Below are 25,747 nucleotides of genomic sequence, written 5' to 3'. Positions count from 1 at the left end.
TAACAAGGGTAACAGGAGAAATTGGACTGCAAAAGTTATTGTGCAATTTGTCCTGAGTACGCCGATACCTGATATGTGGGGGGGGGGGAGGGAACCACTGTTTCGGCGCATGGCAAAGCTCAGAAGGGAACGAGCGCCGTTTGACTTTTTCAATGCAAAATTGGCTGGAATTCAGATCGGACGCCATGTCACGTTTGGAGAGCCCCTGATGTACCTAAACAGTGGAAACCCCCCACTAGTGACCCCATTTTGGAAACTAGACCCCACAAGGAACTTATCTAGTTATGTGGTGAGAACTTCGAACCCACAAGGGCTTCACAGAAGTTTATAACGTACAGCTGTACAATTAAAAAATCATATTTTTTCCAAAAAAAAGGTTTTTTCACCCCCAATTTTTTTTTTCCCAAGGGTAACAGGACCCTAAAAGTTATTGTGCAATTTGTCCTGAGTACGCTGATACCCCATATGTGGGTGTAAACGACTATTTGGGCGCATGGCAGAGTTCAGAAGGGAAGCAGCGCCATTTGACCTTTTTTTGGCTGGAATTGAGATCGCACAACATGTCGAGATTGGAAAACCCTTGATGTGCCTAAACAGTGGAAACCCCCCACAAATTACACCATTTTGGAAACTAGACCCCCCAAGGAACTTATCTAGGTGTGTGGTGAGCACTTTGAGCCCCCAAGGGCTTCACAGAAGTTTATAACGTACAGAAGTACAATTAAAAAATCATATTTTTTCCACAAAAATGATCTTTTCACCCTCAATTCTTATTTTTCCAAGGGTAACAGGACCCTAAAAGTTATTGTGCAATTTGTCCTGAGTACGCTGATACCCCACATGTGGGGGTAAACCACTATTTGGGCGCGTGGCAGAGCTCGGAAGAGAGGGAGCACTGTTTGACTTTTTGAACGCAAAATGGGCTGGAATCAATGGTGACGCCATGTCGCGTTTGGAGACCCCCTGATGTGCCTAAATAGTGGAAACCCCTCACAAATGACACCATTTTGGAAACTAGACCCCCCAAGGAACTTATCTAGATGTGTGGTGAGCACATTGAACCCCCCAATGCTTCACAGAAGTTTATAACGCCCGGGCGTGAAAATAAAAAAATCGTATTTTTTCAACAAACATGATCTTTTAGTCACCAATTTTTTTTATTTTCACAAGGGTACCAGGAGAAATTGGACCTCAAAAGTTGTTGTCCAATTTGTCCTGAGTACGCTGGTACCCCATATGTGGGAGAAAACTACTGTATCAGCACACGTCGGGGCTCAGAAGGGAAGTAGTGACATTTTGGAATGCAGACTTTGATGGAATGCTCTGCGGGTGTCATGTTGCCTTTGGAGAGCCCCTAATGTACCTAAACAGTGGAAACCCCCCACAAATGACACCATTTTGGAAACTAGACCCCCTAAGGAACTTATCTAGATGTGTGGTGAGCAATTTGAACCCCCAAGTGCTTCACAGAAGTTTATAACGCCCGGGCGTGAAAATAAAAAAATCATTTTTTCCACAAAAATGATATTTTTGCCCCCAATTTTTTATTTTCCTAAGGGTAACAGGAGAAATTGGACCCCAAAAGTTGTTTTGCAACTTGTCCTGAGTAGGCTCATACCCTATATGTGGGGGTAAAACACTGTTTGAGTGCATGGCAGAGCTTGGAAGGGAAGGAGCAGCATTTGACTTTTTCAACGCAGAATTGGCTGGAATTGAGATCAGACGCCATGTTGCGTTTGGAGAGCCCCTGATGTGCCCAAACAGTGGAAACCCCCCAATTATAACTCAAACCCTAACCCCAACACACCCCTAACCCTAATCTCAGCCCTAACTCTAGCCCTAACGGGAAAATGGAAATAAATACATTTTCTTTTAATTTTATTATTTTTCTCTAACTAAGGGGGTGATAACGGGGGGTTTGATTTACTATTTGTGGCGGGTTTTTATGTTTGGCAGCTGTCACACGCTAAAAGACGCTTTTTATTGTAAAAATAGTTTTTGCATCACCACATATTGAGAGATATAATTTTTCCATATTTTGACCCACCGAGTCATGTGTGGTCTTATTTTTTGCGGGACGAGTTGATGTTTTTATTAGTATCATTTTCGGGCACGTGACATCTTTTGATCGCTTTTTATTTTCCGATTTTTGGGACGCAGAATGGACAAAAACCAGCGTTTCATGAATTTCTTTTGGGGGGTGCGTTTACACCGATCCGCGTGCGGTGAAATTGATAAGACTGTTTTATTCTTCGGGTTGGTACGGTTACAGCGATACCTCATTTAGGTCGTTTTTTTATGTGTTGGCGCTTTTATGCAATGAAAACAATTTTATAGAAAAAATAATTTTTTGCATCGCTTTATTCTGCGAGCTATAACTTTTTTATTTTTTTCCTGATGATGCTGTATCGCGGCTCGTTTTTTGCAGGACGAGATGACGTTTTCAGCGGTACCATGGATATTTATATGAGTCTTTTTGATCGCGCGTTATTGCACTTTTTGTTCGGCGGTATGATAATAAATCATTATTTTTTGCTTCGTTTTTTATGTTTATTTTTTAAGGGGTTCGCTAAAGGGGTTAACTAATGGGACAGTTTTATAGGGTGGGTCGTTACGCCGCGATCCCAAATATGTGTACTTTTATTGTTTTTTTTTTATTTCCAAAAAATGAATTTATTAGGGAAAATTTTATTTTTTTTTAATTTATTTAGCGATTTTTTTTTAAATTATTTTTACACTTTTTTTTTTAACTTTATTACATTGTCCCAGGGGGGACATAACTGTCATGCGGCAGATCACTGATCTGTCACATCACAGATCACTGTGACAGATCAGCGATCTGTCACAGGCACTGCACTTGGCTTCCTCGTGCCTGCGCTTTGCAGGCACTGAGGAAGCCAGCTCCCTGCAGGCCCCCGAAGGTCCCCGTCGACATCTTTGATTCGGGGACGTGCAGGGATGGAGCCCCCCGCAGCAGTGCTGCACATTGCGCTGCTGTGGGGGGCTCAGGGAAGCACGGAGGGAGCCCCCTCCCTGTCGATGCTTCCCTTTAACCCCCGGTACACCGCGATCGTGTTTGATCGCGGTGTGCAAGGGGTTAACGTGTTGGGGGCGGTCCATGACCGCCCCTGACACATTGTGCCGGGTGTCAGCTGTGATAATCAGCTGACACCCGGCCGCGATCAGCGGCGCTCACCACGTGAGCGCCGCTGATCGCGCTAGACGTACTATCCCGTCCATGGGCATAGGAGCCCGGATCCCATAGACGGGATAGTACGTCTGATGCCAGCGACCTCTTCAGTGGATCTAGTCTTCAGCCTCTTGATAATCCAGGCTTTGGTCGCAGGGTAGATTTTTGGCATGTTGTCAGAGCTCAAGTTGCAGCTCAATTGAAGGTCTGGGGTGCTAGGTTTCTTTTTATACACACCCACTAATTAACCGATCATTTACTGAGCACAGGTGAGGATGTAAACTAGGATTGGGTGCATTATATGACCAGGCGACAAAACTTTTGTCTTGCCAAAATCTGAACAATTCTGTGTCCATTAAATGATCAATATTTCTGCATTGATGCCAATTTATTTTCTTAACCTAAACCACATTTCGGATGAATTTAACGCCAGGTTATAAGCTTTTATTTACAAAACATGGATAAGCGACATAACTTCTGTCAGGGAGTGTATAGATATAATCATTATAATTTGTTATAACTATCCATAGTTAGTTACTATGCCCAGGCAGCGCGGGGCTCTTCAGCTAGTTTTTTATAAAGGAGTGGAAGAACTTGCTATTTTGCCTGTCCCAAAGAGGAGGTTTAATCGCAAATGGCATTGCTGCTTCAATGAAATGGAGAGACACTGCTATTAGAAAATAAAATTCTTCTGGCAGCTGTTTATGTGGACCCGAGTCATCGTATATTACAGGGTGATCAACAGCTTACTAAAGAAAAAAAAAGCTCTGATTGAGGTAGAAGTTAGGATGAGTGGGCTACAGGACGACCAAGAGCAAGAGGACTCGGGTCAGTGCTGCTGCTGCCGTTTATTCCTCCTCATCAGATGAGGAGTTTGATTTTGAAAAGTATTTGGACGACATGGAGCAGGCAAAGCGTTGCCACAGGGAAAAAGATTCCACTCCCATAGAAAACAGTGACCATATTTCAGCAACATTTTTCACTTGCTCGCAAAGAAGTAGAAGAGTTCATTCATTCATCAAAACTGACTGTGCGCGAAGCAATTCCTTTACACCCTGAAATTGTTAGAGATGTTGCCCATGTGGTTACTGCTTTGCCACCAGCTTAAGTTAGTGTAGATAGGTTGTTCTATAAGCTTAAAATAATTAGGTCAGATTTTAGGTCATCTATGAAGGAGGATCTGATAGAGGCGATACTATTTCTCGGAACAAATTCATAGTCTGCACAAATGTTATTCAGTACGTTTTTGTTATTGTTTTTTTCCCCTTACTGCATAGTGTATAATAAATTGTAAATATGCAAAAGTTTATGTTCTAAAGTTGTATTCCAATAAATATTTTATGTTTTATCTAAATGGCTTGATTATTGTATCATAATAATGATTAAAAGCCTGATGTTACCATTTTACTACAGTAAATTTATCACTTAAACTTAAACATGAGCCATGTATGAGGGAGTTGAAGTTGGAGGTTTGGCTAAGGCCAGGTTCACATTACGTTTAAACAGCCCGTTCAACGCATAGCGTTTGAGGCTCCCCATAGACGGAGCGGAGCCCCAGACGCTGCAGCCCGCGTCCGAGGCTCCATCACTGAATGACGGCACATCGCGAACGCGTGCCGCTTTACGGCATGCGTAGTGATGCGCCCGACAATGGGTGTCTATGGCAGCGTTAACGGACTGCGTTACACCACGTTATGCCGCGGTGTAACGCAGTCCGTCTAACGGACTGCCATAATGCAGCGTGACCCCGGGCCTTACCGACTCCACAGCCCTGATAGCGACATGTGAAAGGAGTAGTGTAATAATGGGATTGTCCGAGAGTGACAGCAGATGTCAGCAAACAGCGTATTGTAACTTACCATGTATGCATTATGACAAAACACATTTCATGACAGAATACATTGGCTGTGCATAAGATCGTACCTTTCTGTTTTGGTGACCCAAAATGAACAACAGCAGCAGGAAAAAGCTGGGCCTGGGGGTGAAACGACAATACAAAGAGCAAATATCAAGTTATGTATTGAATATGGTATTTAAATTAATGAATCTACTTGGCAGTTATAAAGATGCACTTGTGTATGTACATCCTGACATGTTCTATAACTGCAGATATGCACTGTATGATGTGCCATACACAAGAGGGTCGAGAATCATGTGGGTACGCATTTTTTTTTTTTTCTATGACGCATCCAAATGCCCAGTGTATGATCAGATCACCAAAGACCCTCTTATCCCTAAGGCTGATTGGTCTGGTGAGACTCAAACAACTCAGGTGGGCTTCATGCAAGGATAGGGTCATAGTAAAATATCATGACCATCCCATTGCAACCTTACTGCTGCTACCCTGCAGGGCTGACCTGTTCCTCAGAATATGAATACAGAATAGCTCACAAGTTGTGGCAACAGGCAGCCATGATATTCACGTGTGGGTGAGCAAGAAAATGGTTCTCTGTACTAAAGAAACGGAACGCCCCATCTTTGTCACGTATAAAAGTAAAACACCCAATAATATTCTATTGTGCCAAAAGTTGAAAAGGCTGTTATCCTTTAAAGCAGGGATGGGGAACCTCAGGCCCCAGGGCCATTTACGGCCCTCGATGACCTTTTATCAGGCCCTTGGGCAGATTCTCAGGGACCGCATTCTTGGACAGGGAGCTGTATTTTGATTGCCACAAACTCATTAATTTCTTCTTGCTCTGTTAGCACACACACCAATGTTCACTAATGAACACTGAAGGGCATGCAATGAAAGATTACATCCTGACACCAGTGCCAGAGTCAGGATGCAACTTGTGGGTGGAGTTTGTATGGCCCCCGAAGGATGGTATAAATATCCAAATGGCCCTTGGCAGAAAAATGATTCCCCACCCCTGCTTTAAAGGGAATCTGTCACACACACACACACCGCCCAGGACGAACAGCTCTGGCAAAATTAAGAGACCACTGCAAAATTTTCAGTTTAGAGCACAAAATTCCCAATACATATTTTGGACAGCTGGAAAAAGATGTGGAATCACATCACAAGTCCAGAGAGAGAAAAGCACCGGCTCAAAAACACAATTGATACCAATAGAGAAAGAAAGAGCCACTGGTGTCCTTAAATATATGAATAAAAGGCAATTTTTATTTTTAAATAATTAATAATAGTAAAAATGCAGAAAAGGAGACTATCCCCAAGTGCCCAGTAACCTCTTCCCGACCGCCCACAGTAGATAAACGTTGGCGCTTGCTGGGCTTTGTGCAGCGCCGACGTTTATCTACTGTCGGCGGTTTTGTGCCCCCCGGGACCCCCACATACCTTACAACGCGGGGATCCCGGTGCACAATGCATGCTGGGACCCCCGACGTCATCGAGACCTGATTGGTTCAGGTCCTGATGACGTCAGCGTCACAGCAGCCAATGGGAGCAATCGCTGGGAAAGCTGCTTGTTTCCCGGCGATCTCACTCATTGTAACGCGGCTTCTCCTCTGATCTAACACTGACAGATGATCAGAGGTGAAGCAGCGTTACTGTGTGACTAGATCGCTGCCTGGCACAGCTGATCGCTGCCTGGCACAGCTGTGCCAGGCAGCGATCTTGTCACATAGTAACGCTGCTTCACCTCTGATCATCTGTCAATGTGAGATCAGAGGAGAAGTGGCGTTACTATGAGTCAGATCGCAGGGCAGCGATCTTGTCACAAAAATAAAAAAAAGTAAAGAAAAAAAAAGCAGGTACACAGGTTAGGGCTAGGGTTAGGGCTGGGATTAAGGTTATGTTGGTGTTAGGTTTGTGGTTAGGGTTATGGCTGAGATTAGGGTTAGGGGTGTGTTGGGGTTAGGGTTGGAATTAGAATTGGGGGTTTCCACTGTTTAGGTACATCAGGGGCTCTGTAAATGCAATATGACGCCCGCAGACCATTCCATCAAAGTCTGCATTTCAGAACGTCACTACTTCCCTTCCGAGCCCCACCGTGTGCCCAAACAGTAGTTTTCTCCCACATATGGGGTACCAGCGTACTCAGGACAAATCGGACAACAACTCTTAGGGTCCAATTTCTCCTGTTACCCTTGTGAAAATAAAAATTGGGGGCTAAAAGATCATTTTTGTGGAAAAAAAATGATTTTTTTATTTTCACGGCTCTACATTATAAACTTTAGTGAAACACTTGGGGGTTCAAAGTGCTCACCACACATCTAGATAAGTCTCTTGGGGGGGGTCTAATTTCCAAAATGGGGTCACTTGTGGGGGGGGTTTCCACTGTTTAGGTACATCAGGGGCTCTCCAAATGCGACATGGCATCCAATCTCAATTCCAGCCAATTCTGCATTGAAAAAGTCAAACAGCACTCCTTCCGTTCTGAGCTCTGCCATGTGCTCAAACAGTGGTTTAGCCCCACATACGGGGTATTGGCGTATTCGGGAGAAATTGCACAAAAAATTTTGTGGTTCATTTTCTCTTTTTACACTTGTGAAAATAAAAAAAAATGGTTTTGAAGTAAAATGTTTGTGAAAAAAAGTTAAATGTTTATTTTTTCCTTCCGTATTCCATTCATTCATGTGAAGCACCTGAAGGGTTAATAAACTTCTTGAATGTGGTTTTGAGTACATTGAAAGGTGCAGTTTTTAGAATGGTGTCACTTTTGGGTATTTTCTGTCATATTTACCCCCCCAAACTCACTTCAAATGTGAGGTGGTCCCTAAAAAAAAATGGTGTTGCAAATTTTGTTGTAAAAATGAGAAATCGCTGGTCAACTTTTAACCCTTATAACTTCCTAAAAAAAAAAATTATGTTTCCAAAATTGTGCAGATGTAAAAGTAGACATGTGGGAAATGTTATTTATTAACTATTTTGTGCGACATCACTCTCTGATTTAAGGGCATAAAAATTAAAAGTTTGAAAATTGCAAAATTTTCTAAATTTTCGCCAAATTTTGATTTTATTAACAAATAAGCGCAGATCATATCTAAAAATTTTTACCACCATCATGAAGTACAATATGTCATGAGAAAACAATGTCAGAATCAGTAGGATCCGTTGAAGCGTTCTAGAGTTATGACCTCATAAAGTGACACTGGTCAGAATTGAAAAAAATTGGCCTGGTCACGAAGGCAAAAACAGGCTCGGGTGCGAAGGGGTTAAACAGGTTGAGAAAGTGTCACACAATTGATCCTCCATCCTGTCCGTGTCGCCTCTCTCTGGTAAGCCTGGCAACTTTTTTCACTCCATACTGGGCCCTCCAGCCATTTGGTATAACACTTGGGCGCTGTGTGTGGTTTTGTGCCATTGTGGCCGTTACTTTATCTGACATATTATTTACTTCTCTGGCTTACCATGATTTGGACAATTGTGTGACACTTTCTCAACCTGTTTAAGAAGTTACTGGGCACTTGGGGATAGTCTCCTTTTCTGCATTTTTCACTGGTATTTGTGTACGAATATTTACATGCATGTTACTATTATTATATAAAATTGCTTTTTATTCATATTTAAGGACACCAGTGGCTCTTTCTTTCTCTATTGGTATCAACATTTTCAGTTTGTCTGATTTTTGTCTTTATAGGTATATTTTTGAGTAAAATGTAAATTGCTCTTTTATTCTATAAACTACTGACAACAGGTCTTCGAATTTCCAAGCACTAAATTTAGTATTTATTTTCAGAAAATAAGAATGGTCAAAATAAAACAGGGCTTTCGTCTGGTGGCCATAGACTAGGGTCCTGCAAATCAACTTGCTCCTCTCTACAAATAAATGTTTTGTATAATAAAAGTTCTTTCATTATCCAATATTCAGTAGCTTTTACATTAATTGTTCACAGTTTTAAGTGCTGTTAATGTTGTCATTCCATAAAGACCTGTCTTGGACACATGGGTGAAGGGCTCGGGAGAATATGAGCGCTCTAATAACTGTAATTGCAACCAATGTGAAAATCAAAGCCAGCAATGCTGTTCTAATAATTCCATGCTTGAGAAAGGAACAGTCATTCAAACGATATATTCAATCTAATATACTAGGTCAAAAATAGATGAGAGCCCTGAATTCTGCTTGAATTTTAATTATTTGATCCAGCAAAAAGATAAGCCGATACCGACCTACGTTTTGCTCTATGCAAAGGTCTTTTTCATGGACATTTGTATCATGAGGGAATTGGCGGTAGTCTCAGGATAGTGAGCAGAAGTCACTGTTCTCATCTATGTAATTGTATTTTGTAACCAGTCTTGCAGCTGAGTTTTCATCATATTACCAGAGCAGACATCCGCTGAGAGAAAAAAAAAAAAAAAAGATTTCTACTGAATGTCAGCAAGTGGAGATCTCAAAAACTGTAAGGCAGGAAATGTATTATTATTTGTACAGGCAATATATGGCAACAATGTTTCATTGTGCAAACATAACGTGTCCGGAATAAGCCTTTAAAATTAGGCTAAGTGCACACGTTGTGGAACTCCTGCGGAAGTTACCGCGGGAATTCCGGAATTCCATTCCGCGGGAAAACCGCATTTTAAATTCCCGCGATTTTCCCGTGGAAAAACTAGCGATTTACAAGCGTAAATAGCTTGCAGAATGCTAGCGTTTTCCAAGCGATCTGTAGCATCGCTTGGAGAACTGATTGACAGGTTGGTCACACTCATCAAACATAGTGTTTGACGAGTGTGACCAACTTTTTACTATTGCAGCATCAGTAGTAAAAAGATCTAATGTGAAAAAAAAAAATAAATAAATAGTGTTTTTCTCACCTTCCGACGTCCCGCGCAGCGTTCCCGATCCTCGCGATGCTCCCGTTCCCAGCAATGCCTTGCGAGACCTTTGATGACGTCGCGGTCTGCGAGACCGCAATGTCAACACAGGTCCTTGCCGCAAGGCATTACTGGGAACGGGAGGTGGCGAGAGCATCGGTAAGGCTGCGCGGGACGTCGGAAGGTGAATATAACCAGATTTTTTTATTTTAATTCTATTTTTTACAGGGATATGGTACCCACAACCTGGAGGACAGTCTCCTCTCCTCCAGCCCGTGGGTACCATCCGCAAATGTTCGGCTTACTTTTCGCATGGTGGGCACAGCCACATGCGGAAAGTAAGCAGAACAATGCATTCCTATGTGGGCGGAATCGCCGCGATTCCGCAAAATAATAATGCTGCGTATTTTTCCGTGATGCGATTCCGCCGCGGGAAAATCCGCAGCATTAGCACAGTATTGTGGAATCCCATAGGATTGCATGGGATGCTGTTTTTTTTTTGCGTTTTCGCGGGAAAACCGCCACGAAAAATCGCAATGTGTGAACGCAGCCTTAAATATATTGCATTACAATATATAATTATTGAAGCCACTCACAAGGACAGCATATGCAGTAAATACAGATATCTTGTCATTCATCTACTCTTGAAATACTTTGTTCACACATGCAGTTTGAGCAGTTTGAGGGACAGAAAGCGACTAGAGAATACAAGTACTGAAAGTGGGACAAATCCCTCGAAAATTCCATGTAACTAGGGCCTTTGAAGCAAAACGTGGATAGTGTTTATTGTTACATGCTGGTCCCTTCAGACAGGAGGAAAACCTCAACAATCCTGTAAAAAAACAAATGTACCACTTCTCAAGTTAAGACAACTGATGTAAATGGAGAATTTCAGTATCCTGCTGCCACCAGCAAGTAGAATGTTACAGTCAAAGTCTATGGGATCCGAGATTTCTAGATGGATTTCCATGCTGACCAGCCCGTAACCTCTGGAAGAGTACCTACACTTTATTTTTCCTTTTTGCAGATTAGTGGGGGTCTTGGTCCTGAGGCCTCAATTATTCATTTGAAACACTTGTCTGATTGTTGTACGAGAGCTGCTTAAGGCTATGTGCAACACGCGGTTTTGGCCACTGCGGTTCTGCAGCAGTTCTGCAGACAATGTACATTAGCATGTAAATCTATGTGATTTACAATCTGCTGTGCACATGCTGCGGATTTTTAACTGCGGGAAAGCTGCGGTTTTGAATCCGCAGAAAGAAATTACATGTCACTTCTTTTCTGCGGATTCTGCTGCGGTTTACCATCTCCTCCACTGTAGAGGTGATAAACCGCAGACCAATCCGCAGGTCATTTTACCTGCGGTTTTACCTGCGGTTCCGCAGATACAAATCCGCTGACCAATCCGCAGCGTGTGCACATAGCCTAAGAAGCAGGAGTGCCTTGCTCTTCCTTGAGCGTTCAGAGAGTGAAGTATGGGCTCAATATAAGTTCATGAGACATGTGTTTTGAGCAAATGGTAGGGGTTTCAGGACCAAGACTCCTCCAATCTTCAGGCTGCTTCAGCACCCAATCACATAGTTGAAAATAAACAATTATGTGTAGCTGTCCTGTAAAGAGGACCTGTTACCAGGTGGGCCTTTTTTTTTTTTTTTTAATCAGCCATACAGTTCCAAAGATATGGGCTTTTATATATCGTGCTACTTTTTCTGGTTTTTACAGGGATAAGGTGCTCACAGGATTCTGTGGGGGGAATGTCTTCAGACTTCGCATTGTGGTAAACACCAGAAAAATTAGCACTTAATTAACCCCTTAGTGAAGGAGCCAGTTTGCAGCTTAATGACCAGGACAATTTTTACAATTCTGACCACTGTCACTTTATGAGCTTATAACTCTGGAATGCTTTAATGGATCCTGCTGATTCCGAGACTGTTTATTCGTGACATTTTACTTCATTTTATTTGATTTGACTTGCGTTTATTTATGACAAAAATGGAAATATAGGAAAAAATTTTTAAGTTTTGCAATTTTCAAACTTAAAATTTTTATGCCCTTAAAATCAGAGAGATATGTCACACAAAATACTTAATAAGTAACATTTCACACATGTCTACTTTACATCAGCACAATTTTGGGAAAAACTTTTTTTTTGTTAGGAACTTATAAGGGTTAAAAGTTGACCAGCAATTTCTCATTTTTACAACAAAATTTACAAAACCATTTTTTTTATTATTATTTTTTTTAGGGACCACCTCACATTTGAAGTCACTCTGAGGGGTCTATATGAAAGAAAATACCCAAAAGTGACACCATTCTAAAAACTGCAGCCCTCAATGTGCTCAAAACCACATTCAAGAATTTTATTAACCCTTCCTTCACAGGAACAGAAAGAATATTGTGGAAGGAAAAAACTAACATTTAACTTCAACAAACATTTTACTTCAGAACCAATTTTTTTTATTTTCAAAAGTGTAAAAAGAGAAAATGAACCACAAAATTTGTTGTGCAATTTCTCCTGAATACACCGATACCCCATATGTGGGGGTAAACCACTGTTTGGGCGCACTGCAGAGCTCAGAAGGGAAGGAGCGCCATTTGACTTTTTCAATGCAGAATTGGCTGGAATTGAGATCGGACGCCATGTCACATTTGCAGAGCTCCTGATGTGCCTAAACAGTGAACAAAAAACACAAGTGACACCATTTTTGAAACTAGACCCCTTAAGGAACTTATCTAGATGTATGGTGAGCACTTTGAACCTCCAAGTGCTTCACAGAAGTTTATAACGCAAAGCCGTGACAATAAATAATTTTTTTTTTCTCAAAAATCATTTTTTAGCCCGCTATTTTTTATTTTCACAAGGGTAAGAGGAGAAATTGGACCAAAAAAGTTGTGCTATTTGTCCTGAGTACGCTGATACCCCATATTTGGGGGGGGGACCACTGTTTGGGCGCATGGCAGAGCTCGGAAGGGAAGAAGCGCCGTTTTGGAATGCAGACTTTGAAGCAATGGTCTGCGGGTGTCATGATGCGTTTTCAGAGCCCCTGATGTGCCTAAACAGTATAAACACCCCACAAGTGACCCCATTTTGGAAACTAGACCCCCCCAAGGAGATTATCTAGATGTGTGGTGAGCACTTTGAACCCATAATGCTTCACAGAAGTTTATAACACAGAGCCGTGAAAAAAAAAATCATTTTTTTCCACAAACATGATTTTTTTAGCCCCCAATTTTTTATTTCCCCAAGGATAACAGGAGAAATTAGACCACCAGAGTTGGTCTGCAATTTGTCCTGAGTACGCTGATGCCCCATATGTTGGGGTAAACCACTGTTTGGGCACATGTCGGGGCTCGGAAGGGAGGGAGCACTGTTTGACTTTTTGAACGCAAAATTGGCTGGTATTAATGGTGGCGCCATGTCGCGTTTGGAGACCCCCTGATGTGCCTAAATAGTGGCAACCCCTCAATTCTAACTCCAACCCTAACCCCAACAGACCCCTAACCCTAATCCCAACCCTAACCATAACCACAAACCTAACCCTAACACACCACTAACCCTAATCCCAACCCTAACCATAACTCTCTAACCATAACACCAACACAACCCTAATGCTAACCACAACCTAATCCCAACCATAACCCTAACCCCAACACACCCCTAATCCAAAACCCTAAACCCTAATTCCAACCCTAACTTTAGCCTAACTCTAACCCTAATATATTTTCTTTATTTCATTATTTTTTCCCTAATTATGAGGGTGATAAAGGGGGTTTATTTACTATTTTTTTTTATTTTGATCACTGTGGTAGGGTCTATCACAGAGACCAAAATGAACCAATAGGAAAAATGTTCTTATTGTTGCCAGCTGCCGGCTGGCAGATCTCTGCGGGTGCACCTGCCATTTTCTTCCCGGGACATGATGGCGCCCATGGAGGGGAAGCCCCGGGAGGTACTGGGTGGGATCGGGGACCCTATTTCTCTCTCCTCTGATATGCAATCACATCAGAGGAGAGAAATTAAATGGCACATCGGACTTTTTTTTGTAGTCGCCGTTATATGGTTAATAACAGCAATCGCAAAAGCGGGGTAGGTAAAATCCGACCAGAAACCTGTTCCCTGAGGTCTCGGATGCCAGGGGTAGAAAATCTGACTCTGGGGGGCGTTATACACTTTTTCCACAGCGTCATGAATTCACGGCGCTGTGGTTTAAGTACCCTTAACTACCGCCGTTAAAAGGTGTGTTGGCGGTCGTTAAGGGGTTAAAAGGCTCAAATCTCTTGAACCATATGGTGGATTTAATTAAAACAGAATACTCAGGGGAGCAGCAGGAATTGAATATGACCAAAAAGTTGGTCAATTTTGACCTGGTGTCAGGTTCATATTAACGATGTAGCCATTTTTTGCTTTTGCGCCTTTGTTTTTTTCTCTTTATTTATATTTTCGTCAATATAGCTGCATGGGAACTTGATTTTTACTCGATCTGTATGAAGGCTTGTTTTTTACACACTGAGCTGTACTTTGTATTGTTATTTTGGGGGGAAAATGTACCAACTGAAAAAATGGCAATTGTGATATTTTAATTATTCCTTCCTTGTTAACTGTGTTAGTTTTATATTTTCAATAGATCTGCGATACCAGATATGCTTGTTTCCTTTTCTTTGGAGTGGGACAAGGAGAGTTATTTAAACTGTTATGTTTTGCATTGTAGAAAAGGATTTCCAGTTTGTCAAGGAGCGCTTCCGGCTGATTCATTAATTACTCCGAATATTTCAAGGAATATCCAGTTTATTATCAGACATACAAACACAACGCGTTTCGGCTATACATAAAATTAGCCTTCATCAGGTGAAATCATATATATCTTTAAAAAACACTTTTATATAGGGGGAAAAAATGTTCCACCATTCAATCAATTATCATCGATTAAAAACACACGCACACCTCTCCAAACTGTTGGGAGGCTAGTTGTAGGTGGACTCTATATTACTTGGAATAAAAAAAACACATTTTCTATGTTTGTTTTTTAATATCAGGCAAAATTGTTCTTATAATTCCCATTTCTTTAAGAAGATTGCAAAATCCTCGTGCTCAAACAGGGAAATGATTATAAAAATTAAATAAAATTTATATATATATATATATATATATTATATAAAGCGCAAAGTGTGTATGTATACTGTATATGTATGTATGTATGTATGTATGTATGTATGTATGTATGTATGTCCGGGATAGGCATCCGCACCGTCGCAGCTACAGCCACACGTCTGGAACCCGAGAGCGTCCTAAGCTATGTTGTGAGGCAAAATTTTAACCCCGCGCGTTCCAATTTACCAAACAATTTTGCCCCTATCTACATACTGGGGAAAAAGTGTGAGGCGCGTCAAGCCCCGCCCCTCATTATGATGTCATAATGCCCCTATTTGCATAATGGGGAAGCAGTGTGTGCGTATCAAGCCCCGCCCCTCATTAGGATGTCACAATAGTTGCCATGGCGACGCTGATGTCATCATAGGTTGCAAGCCCTGCCGCCGCTCATTATGATGTCATAATAGTTGACTATGGGATGGAGGATGTGTGATGGGTATATGGGCACCGGACTATTATGTATGATGGGTATATGGGCACGGGACTATGGGATGGAGGATATGTATGATGGGTATAGGGGCATGGGACTATTAGATGAAGGATGTGTGAAGGGTATATGGGCACGGGACTATGGGATGGAGGATATGTATGATGGGTATATGGGCACGGAACTATGGGATGGAGGATATGTATGATGGGTATATGGGCACGGGACTATGGGATGGAGGATACGTATGATGGGTATATGAGCATGGGACTATGGGATGGAGGATATGTATGATGGGTATATGGGCACGGGACTATGGGATGTAGGATATGTATGATGGGTATATGGGCACGGGACTATGGGATGGCGGATATGTATATGGGCACGGGACTATGGGATGGAGGATGTGTGATGGGTATATGGGCACTGGACTATGGGATGGAGGATATGTATGATGGGTATATGGGCACGGGACTATGGGATGGCGGATATGTATGACGGGTATATGGGCACGGGACTATGGGATGGAGGATATGTATGATGGGTATATGGGCATGGGACTATGAGATGAAGGATGTGTGATGGGTATATGGGCATGGGACTATGGGATGGAGAATATGTATGATGGGTATATGGGCATGGGACTATGGGATGGAGGATATGTATGATGGGTATATGGGCATGGGACTATGGGATGGAGGATATGTATGATGGGTATATGGGCACAGGCCTATGGGATGGAGGATGTGTGATGGGTATATGGGCACGGGACTATGGGATGGCGGATATGTATATGGGCACGGGACTATGGGATGGCGGATGTATGATGGGTATATGGGCACGGGACTATGGGATGGAGGATATGTATGATGGGTATATGGGCACGGGACTATGGGATGGCGGATATGTATATGGGCACGGGACTATGGGATGGCGGATGTATGATGGGTATATGGGCACGGGACTATGGGATGGAGAATATGTATGATGGGTATATGGGCATGGGACTATGGGATCGTGGATATGTATGATGGGTATATGGGCACGGGACTATGGGATGGAGGAATGGAGGTTAATTATAATTTGCTATAACTAACCACAGTTAGTTACTATGCCCGGGCAGCGCCGGGCTCTTCAGCTAGTATATATATATATTATATACACACACACACACACACACATACATCTTCCATGTTTAAAATTAAAGTTATTTCTCTTTTAGCATCAATATTTAAGATTTTGTATCCCCCTATATACCTGATGAAGGCTAATTTTATGTATAGCCGAAACGTGTTGTGTTTGTATGTCTAATAATAAACTGGATATTCCTTGAAATATTTGGAGTAATTAATGAATCAGCCGGAAGCGCTCCTTGACAAACTGGAAATCCTTTTCTGCATTCCCTGACGAATCTCCTACAAGGTAGTTCGTTCCACCTGTTTTGAGCTGCAGTCCAGCAGATCTAGACGATTACTCCAGTACCCAAACACAGGGTTATACGCTGAGCAACAAGACATCAAAAAGATCTGTGCCTCCCTTCTTTTTCCCTCTCACCCTTGTCTTGTAGACTTCATTGTCTACAAAGTTGGTATTGATTTATGTTTTGTATTGTGAATTTTTTTCCATATTTGAATACTTCAGACATGTTTTACTCCCCCTAGGGCAGTGATGGCGAACCTATGGCACGTTTGCCAGGGAGGGCACGCAGAGCCCTCTCAGCTGGCACGCGGCCCCGCCTCACTGCTCCGGAGCTGCAGCTTCTTGCTTCTCACAATGATTTTGTCATCCAGCCGTGCCTCTCGATGTGTGAGAGGAAGTGAGAATAAGGAAGCTGCCGACACGTGGAGAGGTGAGTGTGTGTGTCGCCGCTGTGGTGTGTGTGGCCACTGTGGTGTGTGTGTGTGGTGAGTGTGGCCGCTGTGGTGTGTGTGTGGTGTGTGTTTCTCAATGATGGGGAGAGGGCCAATGAAGGGAGTAATGGGGAGAAGGCCAATGAAGGGAGTGATGGGGAGATGGCCAGTGATGGAGAGATGGCCAGTGATGGGGTTGAGGGCCAGTGATGGGGAGAGAGCCAGTGATGGGGAGAGAGCCATTGATGGGGGTGATGGGGAGAGGGCCAATGATGGGGAGACGGACAATGATGGTGGTGATTGGGAGAGGGCCAGTGATGGGGACAGGGACAATGATGGGGTGATGGGGAGGAGGAAATGATGGAGGTGGATGAAGGGGACCATGATGGGGCATATTTCTGCATGAAGGGGATCATGATAGGGCATATTTCTGCATGAAGGGGATCATGATGGGGCATATTTCTGCATGAAGGGGACCATGATGGGGCATATTTCTGCATGACGTGGATCATGATGGGGCATATTTCTACATGAAGGAGATCATGATGGGGCATATTTCTGCATGAAGGGGACCATGATGGGGCATATTTTTGCATGAAGGGGACCATGATGGGGCATATTTCTGCATGAAGGGGCATATTTCTACATGAAGGGGATCATGATGGGGCATATTTCTCCATGAAGGGAATCATGATGGGGCATATTTCTCCATGAAGGGAATCATGATGGGGCATATTTCTCCATGAAGGGGATCATGATGGGGCATATTTCTCCATGAAGGAGATCATGATGGGGCATATTTCTACATGAAGGAGATCATGATGGGGCATATTTCTGCATGATGGGGATCATGATGGGGCATTTCTACATGAGGGGGATCATGATGGGGCATATTTCTACATGAATGGGATCATGATGGGGCATTTCTACATGAAGGGGATCATGATGGGGCATTTCTACATGAAGGGGATCATGATGGGGCATATTTCTACATGAAGGGGCATATTTCTACATGAAGGAGATCATGATGGGGCATATTTCTACATGAAGGGGATCATGATGGGGCATATTTCTGCATGAGAGGGATCATGAGAGGCATATTTCTACATGAATGGGATCATGATGGGGCATTTCTACATGAAGGGGATCATGATGGGGCATATTTCTAAATGAGGGGGATCATGATGGGGCATATTTCTACATGAAGGGGATCATGATGGGGCATATTACTACAAAAAGGGGATCATGATGGGGCATTTGGCTGGTGTTGGCACTTTGTCATAAATAATTGGGTTTTAGGTTGCAGTTTGGGCACTCGGTCACAGAAAGGTTCGCCATCACTGCCCTAGGAGGACTTGAACCTGTCATCTTTTAGTAGGTATGCTTTGCAGAATGTATACTACATACTGCAAAACATTAGTACTGCAGTACATAATAAAAATAGTGATATCCTTCATTAGGCTACCAGCTGACATATAAAACCTACAAAAGACAAAATGAGCAAAAACCCTGCTGTAACTAAATAAGTAAAAGAAAAAGTTTACCTAAATAATACAGAGCTTTTAGTAATACTGTTTATCAAAAACAGTATTACTAAAAACTTATTTAGATGCACTTTTGCTTTTACTTATTTATTTACAGCAGGGTTTTTGCTCATTTTGTCTTTTGTAGGTTTTATGTTTTGTGGCCAATGTCAACATGCGTTTATGTGCTGCATGTGTATCAAATCAAACCAAGCTCAATTTCTGTGTTTTTCCATTTACCAGCTGACATAGTATTCAGTTGGTACCCTGCGCCCATACCATTTCAAAATATTTTAATGCCACAGTCAGTGATTGACATTGGCATCTCAATGCCTAAGTAGAAGTGTTCGGAGCTACAGTGGTGAAAATAAGAATTTGTTACAATGCTGATTTTGCAAGTTTTCCCACCTACAAAGAATGGAGAGATCTGTAATTTTTATAATAGGTACACTTCAATTGTGAGAGACTGACTCTTACAAAAAAAAAAATCCAGCAAATCACATTGTGTGATTTTTACACATTTCATGCAATAAAATGCAAATTTAGTATTTGACACAATAGAAAAACAGAACTTTAACCCCTTTCTGACACCAGACGTACTATTCCGTCCTTGTGCCCTAGCACAATTTGACTATGGATGGAATAGTACGTCTAAGCGATCGACCCCGCTCCCTGGGGGGAGAGCGGCTGATTGTCAGCTGATTCTGACATCTAACAAGATCGCAGCAGTCGGGAGCAGGCACAGGGGCTGACAGCCCCTCTGCCTCTGGATCGAAGACCCCGTGGCGTGAAGCTGGGTCTTGATCATTGTCATGGTGAGCCGGAAGTCGTCATGATGACATCCGGGTCACCAGAGCTAAGTAAACTTGCTGATCATGCGCAGAGCATGATCTACAAGTCTCTGTCAGTGCAGTGCCGACAGCTTATATGGCATGCAGATGCTGCTTCATCTGAATGCCATAGAAGTGATCAGCTTGCAAAAAATGATTGTCCCATAGTGGGACTAAGTAAAAAAGTTAGGAAAAAGTGAAAAAAAAAAATTGAAATAATTGTAAAATTATGATTAAAAAATAAAATCAATATATATTTAATCTCTAAATAAATATTTGAATGAAAAAAAACAAAACAATAAAAATACACATATTTGGTATCGCCGCGTCTGTAACGACCCGACCTATTAGGCTGTATGAACACGTTGCGGATTTTGCTGCGTTTCCGCAGCGGTTTTGGCCCTGCGGAAACGCAGCAGTTCCACTGACATAGTACAGTATCATGTAACCCTATGGCTTTTCAAAACGCTGTGCTCACGCTGCTGTTTTTTCCGCGCGGTTTTGCTGCGGTTTACAAACCGCAGCATGTCAATTGTTTGGGCGGTTTCCGCAGCAGTTTCACACCTTTAACATAGTAAAGGTGTGAAACCACAGGGTTAAACCGCAGGCCAAACCGCAGGTCACTTTACCTGCGGATCCGCGCGGAAAAACCCGCAGCGGAATCTGCAACGTGTGCACATAGCCTTAAACTGTATCAATAGATAACCCCTTTAGTGAACACCATAAAAAAGACAAAAAATGCTTTACCATCATACCGCTGAACACAAAGTGGAATAGTAGAATAATAATAAAGCGATAGAAAAGACAGATATAAATAAACATGGTACCGTTGAAAACGTCATCGTGTCCTGCAAAAAACAAGCCACAATACAGCTCCATTAGCGGAGAAATAAAAAAGTTATAACTCTCAGTGATACAAAAACAATTATTTTTTCTATAAAATAGTTTTAATTGTATAAAAGCGCCAAAACATAAAGGATATAAATGATCGTACTGACCCAAAGAATAAAACTGCTTTATCAATTTTACCACACACGGAACGGTATTAAACCCCCCCAAAAAAGAAATTCATGAATTGCAGGTCTTTGCGCATTCTGTCTCCCAAAAATCAGGATAGAAAGCGATAAAAAAATATCATGTGCCTGAAAATGGTACCAATAAAAACATCAGCTAAAAAAACAAGACCTCACATGACTCTGAGGGCCAAAATATGGAAAAATTATAGCTCTCAAAATGTGGTGATGCAAAAACTATTTTTTGCAATAAAAAGCGTCTTTTAGCATTTTTAGCATGTGACAGCAGCCAAACAGAAATTTTAGTTTTCAACCTTGACGGTGCCAAGATGCGACCATCCACGCTGAGAACCACTGGTGAATGAGCTGCTGGGAATGCAGTGTCAGTAACTATGGGGGGGGGGGGGGACGTCATAGAGGTTACCTCCGGTCACTGGGCTCCATTCCAGGCCGGGCTGAGCTGCAGTGAGGTCTGGGGTTACTAGGGCTGTAGAGTCGGAGCTCATTTTGGTGGAGTCGGAGTTGGTGTAAAATGGACCGACTCCGACTCCTAAAATATATAATAAATTGGGTACAGTAGTTCAGTGCAGAATGTGAATATTTTTTCATAGGAATTTGGGAAAGTTATGAAATGTCCTATAAATGACTGTTCTATTCGTGATCTAAGGCTACATTCACACACAGCGTTTTTCCTGCGTTTTTTGAGGATACGTTTTTCAGTTGCAAAAGCAGATCAGCTTTTCAAAAAACCGCATCACCTGAAAGGTTTTTGAGCTCATAGCTAATGTTTTCAATAGCAAAAGCAGATTAGAAATCTGCTCTATCCATTTATCCATATCTGTCTATCCATATCGTATCTGTACCAAAAAGAATGAAAGCCGGATAGCACACAGACTAACACTCCTTTTTTTTAGCACCAGTCAGGTACACCTCATAGCTGCCCAAAAGGACGCCCAGGACAGGCATTGCTCGTCTTCAGTAACATCAACATCAACTGATAGTTGGAATAAATAGACTGCATTCATCACCACATCTTCTTAAGGTGCAGGCTTTATTTTCAAGTGTAGGGGTGTGCAGTATGAGGTTCTGCAGCAGCTGAGGTGTGCAGTATGAAATTCTGCTGAACAGTATGAAGGCATCAAAACTATGAATTAACACATGTGGAATTATATAATTAACAAAAAAAGTGTGAAACAACTGAAAATACTGTATGTCTTATATTCTAGGTTCTTCAAAGTAGCCACCTTTTGCTTTGATTTCTGCTTTGCACACTCTTGGCATTCTCTTGATGAGCTTGGGCACATCAGGGGCTCTGCAAACGGAACATGACGCCCGCAAGCTATTCCATCAAAGTCTGCATTCCAAAATGTCACTACTTCCATTCCGAGCCCCGGTGTGTGCCCAAACAGTAGTTTTCTTCCACATATGGGGTACCAGCGTACTCAGGACAAATTGGACAACAACTTTTTGGGTCCAATTTCTTCTGTTACCCTTGGGAAAATAAAAAAAAATGTGGGCTAAAAATTTTTTTGTTGAAAAATAAATTTATTTTTTTCACGGCCGGGCATTATAAGCTTTAGTGAAACACTTGAGAGTTCAAAGTTCTCACCACACATCTAGATAAGTTCCTTAGGGGGTCTAGATTCCAAAATGGGGTCACTTATGGGGAGTTTCCACTGTTTAGGCACATCAGGGGCTCTCAAAACGCGACATGGCGTCCAATCTTAATTCCAGCCAATTTTGCGTTGAAAAAGTAAAACGGCTCTCCTTCCCTTCCGAGCTCTGCCGTGCGCACAAACAGTGGTTTACCTGCATATATGGGGTATCAGCGTACTCAGGACAAATTGTACAACTTTTGGAGTTCAATTTCTCCTGTTACCCTTGGTAAAATAAAAAGAAATGTAAGTAAATTTATTGTGAAAAACATTTTTTCTTAAACATTCCAAAAATTCCTGTGAAGCACCTGAAGGGTTAATAAACTTCTTGAATGTGGTTTTGAGCACCTACAGGGATGCAGTTTTTAGAATGGTGTCACTTTCTATCATATAGACCCCTCAAAGTGACTTTAAATGTTACAAAACAAAATGGTGTTGTAAAAATGAGAAATCGCTGTTTAACTTTTAACCCTTATAACGTCCTAACAAAAAAAATTTGGTTCCAAAATTGTGCTGATGTAAAGTAAACATGTGGGAAATATTACTTACTAAGTATTTTATGTGACATATCTCTGTGATTTTAGGGCATGAAAATTCAAAGTTGAAATACTGCGAAATTTTGGCAAAATTTCCGTGTTTTTCACAAAAAAACGCAAGTCATATCAAAGATATTTTACCACTATCATGAAGTACAATATCTCACGAGAAAACATTGTCAGAATCACCGGGGTTCATGGAAGCATTCCAGAGTTACTATCTCATAAAGGGACAGTGGTCAGAATTGTAAAAATTGGCCTGGTCATTAACCCCTTTCCTACACTGGACGTAATATTCCGTCCATGTGACCTGGGACCTAAGTCCCAAGGACGGAATATTACGTCACACATGATCAGCGGTGTTCACGGGGGGAGCGCCGCTGATCACGGCCGGGTGTCAGCTGATTATCACAGCTGACCTCTGGCTCTGTGTGTCAGGGGCGGTCACAGACCGCCCCCGGCACATTAACCCCTGGCACACTGCGATCAAACATGATCGCAGTGTACTGGGGGCATAGGAGAGAAGCGCGCAGGGAGGGGGCTCCCTCCGTGCTTCCCTGCGACCCACGGAGCAACGCGATGTGCTGCGTCGCTCTGACAGTCCTCCTCCCTGCAGGCCCCCGGATCCAATATGGCCACGGGGGGCCTTCGGGGTCCTACAGGGAGGCGGCTTCCTCACTGCCTGCTGAAAGCAGACATGAGGAAGCCTGCAGCAGCGCCTACCAGATCGCTGATCTGACACAGCGCTGTTCTAAGTGTCAGATCAGCGATTTGACACAAGACAGTGATGTCCCCCCCGGGACAATATAATAAAGTAAAAAAAAAAAAAAAACACTTGTAAAAATAATTTTAAAAAAATCCTGAAAAAAAAAAAAAAAAAAAGTATATTCCCTAATAATTTTTTTTCTAAATAAAAAAAGAATAAAAGCACACATTTAGTATCGCCGCATCCGTAACGACCCGCCCTATAAAACTGGCCCACTAGTTAACCCCTTTAGCGAACCCCTTCAAAAAAAAAAAAAAGTAAAAAACAATGCTTTTTCATCATACCGCTGAACAAAAAGTGCAATAACGCGCGATCAAAAAGACATATATAACCATGGTACCGCTGAAAACGTCATCTTATCCCGCAAAAAACGAGCCGCCATACAGCATCATCAGCGAAAAAATAAAAGTTACAGCTCGCAGAATAAAGCGATGCAAAAATAATTTTTTTATATAAAATTGGTTTTATTGTATAAAAGCGCCAAAACATAAAAAAAATAAATGAGGTATCGCTGTAACCGTACTGACCCGAAGAATAAAACCGCTTTATCAATTTTACCACACGCAGAACGGTGTAAACGCCCCCTCCCAAAGAAATTCATGAAATGCATGTTTTTGTTCATTCTACGTCCCAAAAATCGGAATAAAAAGCGATCAAAAAATGTCACGTGCCCGAAAATGGTACCAATAAAAACGTCAACTCGTCCCGCAAAAAATAAGACCTCACATGACTGTGGGTCAAAATAAAGAAAAATTATAGCTCTCAAAATGTGGTGATGCAAAAACATTTTTTACAATAAAAAGCATCTTTTAGCGTATGACAGCTGCCAAACATGAAAACCCGCCATAAATAGTAAATCAAACCCCCCTTTATCACCTCCTTAGTTAGGGAAAAATAATAAAATGAAAAAAAAAATGTATTTATTTCCATTTTCCCATTAGGGTTAGGGCTAGGGTTAGGTGGATAACCCCCACATATGGGGTATCAGTGTACTCAGGACAAATTGCACAATAGCTTTTGGTTTCCTGTTTCCCTTGGAAAAATAAAAATTGGGGGTGAAAAGATCGTTTTTGTGGAAAAAATATGATTTTTTTTAACTACGGCTGTACGTTATAAACTTCTGTGAAGCGCTTGGGGGTTCAAAGTTCTCACCACACATCTAGCTAAGTTCCTTGGGGGTTTAGTTTAAAAAATGGGGTCACTTGTGGGGAGTTTCCACTGTTTAAGCACATCAGGGGCTCTCCAAACGTGACATGGCGCCCGATCTCAATTCCAGCCAATTTTGCGTTGAAAAAGTCAAACGGCGCTCCTTCCCTTCTGAGCTCTGCCATGCGCCGTAACAGTGGTCCACCCCCACACATCATGTATCAACGTACTCAGGACAAATTGCACAATAACTTTTGCAGTCAAATATGTCCTGTTACTCTTTGTAAAAAAAAAATTGGACCTGAAGTAATTTTTTTTGTGAAAAAAAGTTAAATGTTCATTTTTTTTTAAACATTCAAAAAATTCCTGTGAAGCACCTGAAGGGATAATAAACTTCTTGAATGTGGTTTTGAGGACCTTGAGGGGTGCTGTTTTTAGAATGGTGTCACTTTTGGGTATTTTCTATCATATATACTCCTCAAAGTGACTTCAAATGTGATGTGGTCCCTAAAAATAAAATGGTGTTGTAAAAATGAGAAATCGCTGGTCAACTTTTAACCCTTATAACTTCCTAACAAAAAAAAATTTTGGTTCCTAAATTGTGCTGATGTAAAGTAAACATGTAGGAAATGTTACTTAAGTTTTTTTGTGTGCCATATCTCTGTGATTTAAGGGCATAAAAATTCAAATTTGGAAAATTGCAAAATTTTCGCCAAATTTCCGTTTTTTTCACAAATAAATGCAAGTTATATGAATGAAATTTTACCACTAACATGAAGTACAATATGTCACGAGAAAACAAAGTCAGAATCACCGGGATCCATGGAAACATTCCAGAGTTATTACCTCATACAGGGACAATGGTCAGAATTGTAAAAATTGGCCCGGGGCATTAACATGCAAACCACCCTTGGGAGTAAAGGGGTGAACATGCAATCCACCCTTGG

General features: G+C 41.9%; 1 protein-coding gene across 6 annotated transcripts in view; it reads right to left on the bottom strand.

The window, feature by feature from the left end:
- ASPSCR1 (ASPSCR1 tether for SLC2A4, UBX domain containing) overlaps positions 1 to 25,747 on the bottom strand; it is a 162,166-nt gene that overhangs the window by 12,670 nt on the left and 123,749 nt on the right. For 3 of the 6 annotated variants that reach the window (XM_073588119.1, XM_073588121.1, XM_073588123.1), the window contains 2 exons: positions 20,512 to 20,532; positions 5,114 to 5,165 (listed from right to left, as the gene is read on the bottom strand). The exons of 1 other annotated variant lie outside the window; for it this stretch is intronic. In XM_073588119.1, the coding sequence (XP_073444220.1) occupies positions 5,114 to 5,165; positions 20,512 to 20,532 (73 nt within the window). The remainder of the gene's footprint in view (positions 1 to 5,113; positions 5,166 to 20,511; positions 20,533 to 25,747) is intronic. 2 more of the 6 variants (XM_073588120.1, XM_073588122.1) reach the window with 1 other exon arrangement.

The sequence above is a fragment of the Dendrobates tinctorius genome, unplaced genomic scaffold (assembly GCF_039654945.1).
Source record: "Dendrobates tinctorius isolate UK_male_01 unplaced genomic scaffold, ASM3965494v1 ptg000103l, whole genome shotgun sequence".
In the NCBI taxonomy this organism is placed as follows: domain Eukaryota; kingdom Metazoa; phylum Chordata; class Amphibia; order Anura; family Dendrobatidae; genus Dendrobates; species Dendrobates tinctorius.
The sequence above is the reverse complement of the archived record's forward strand: the minus strand, read 5'-3'. Positions and strand labels throughout refer to the sequence as shown.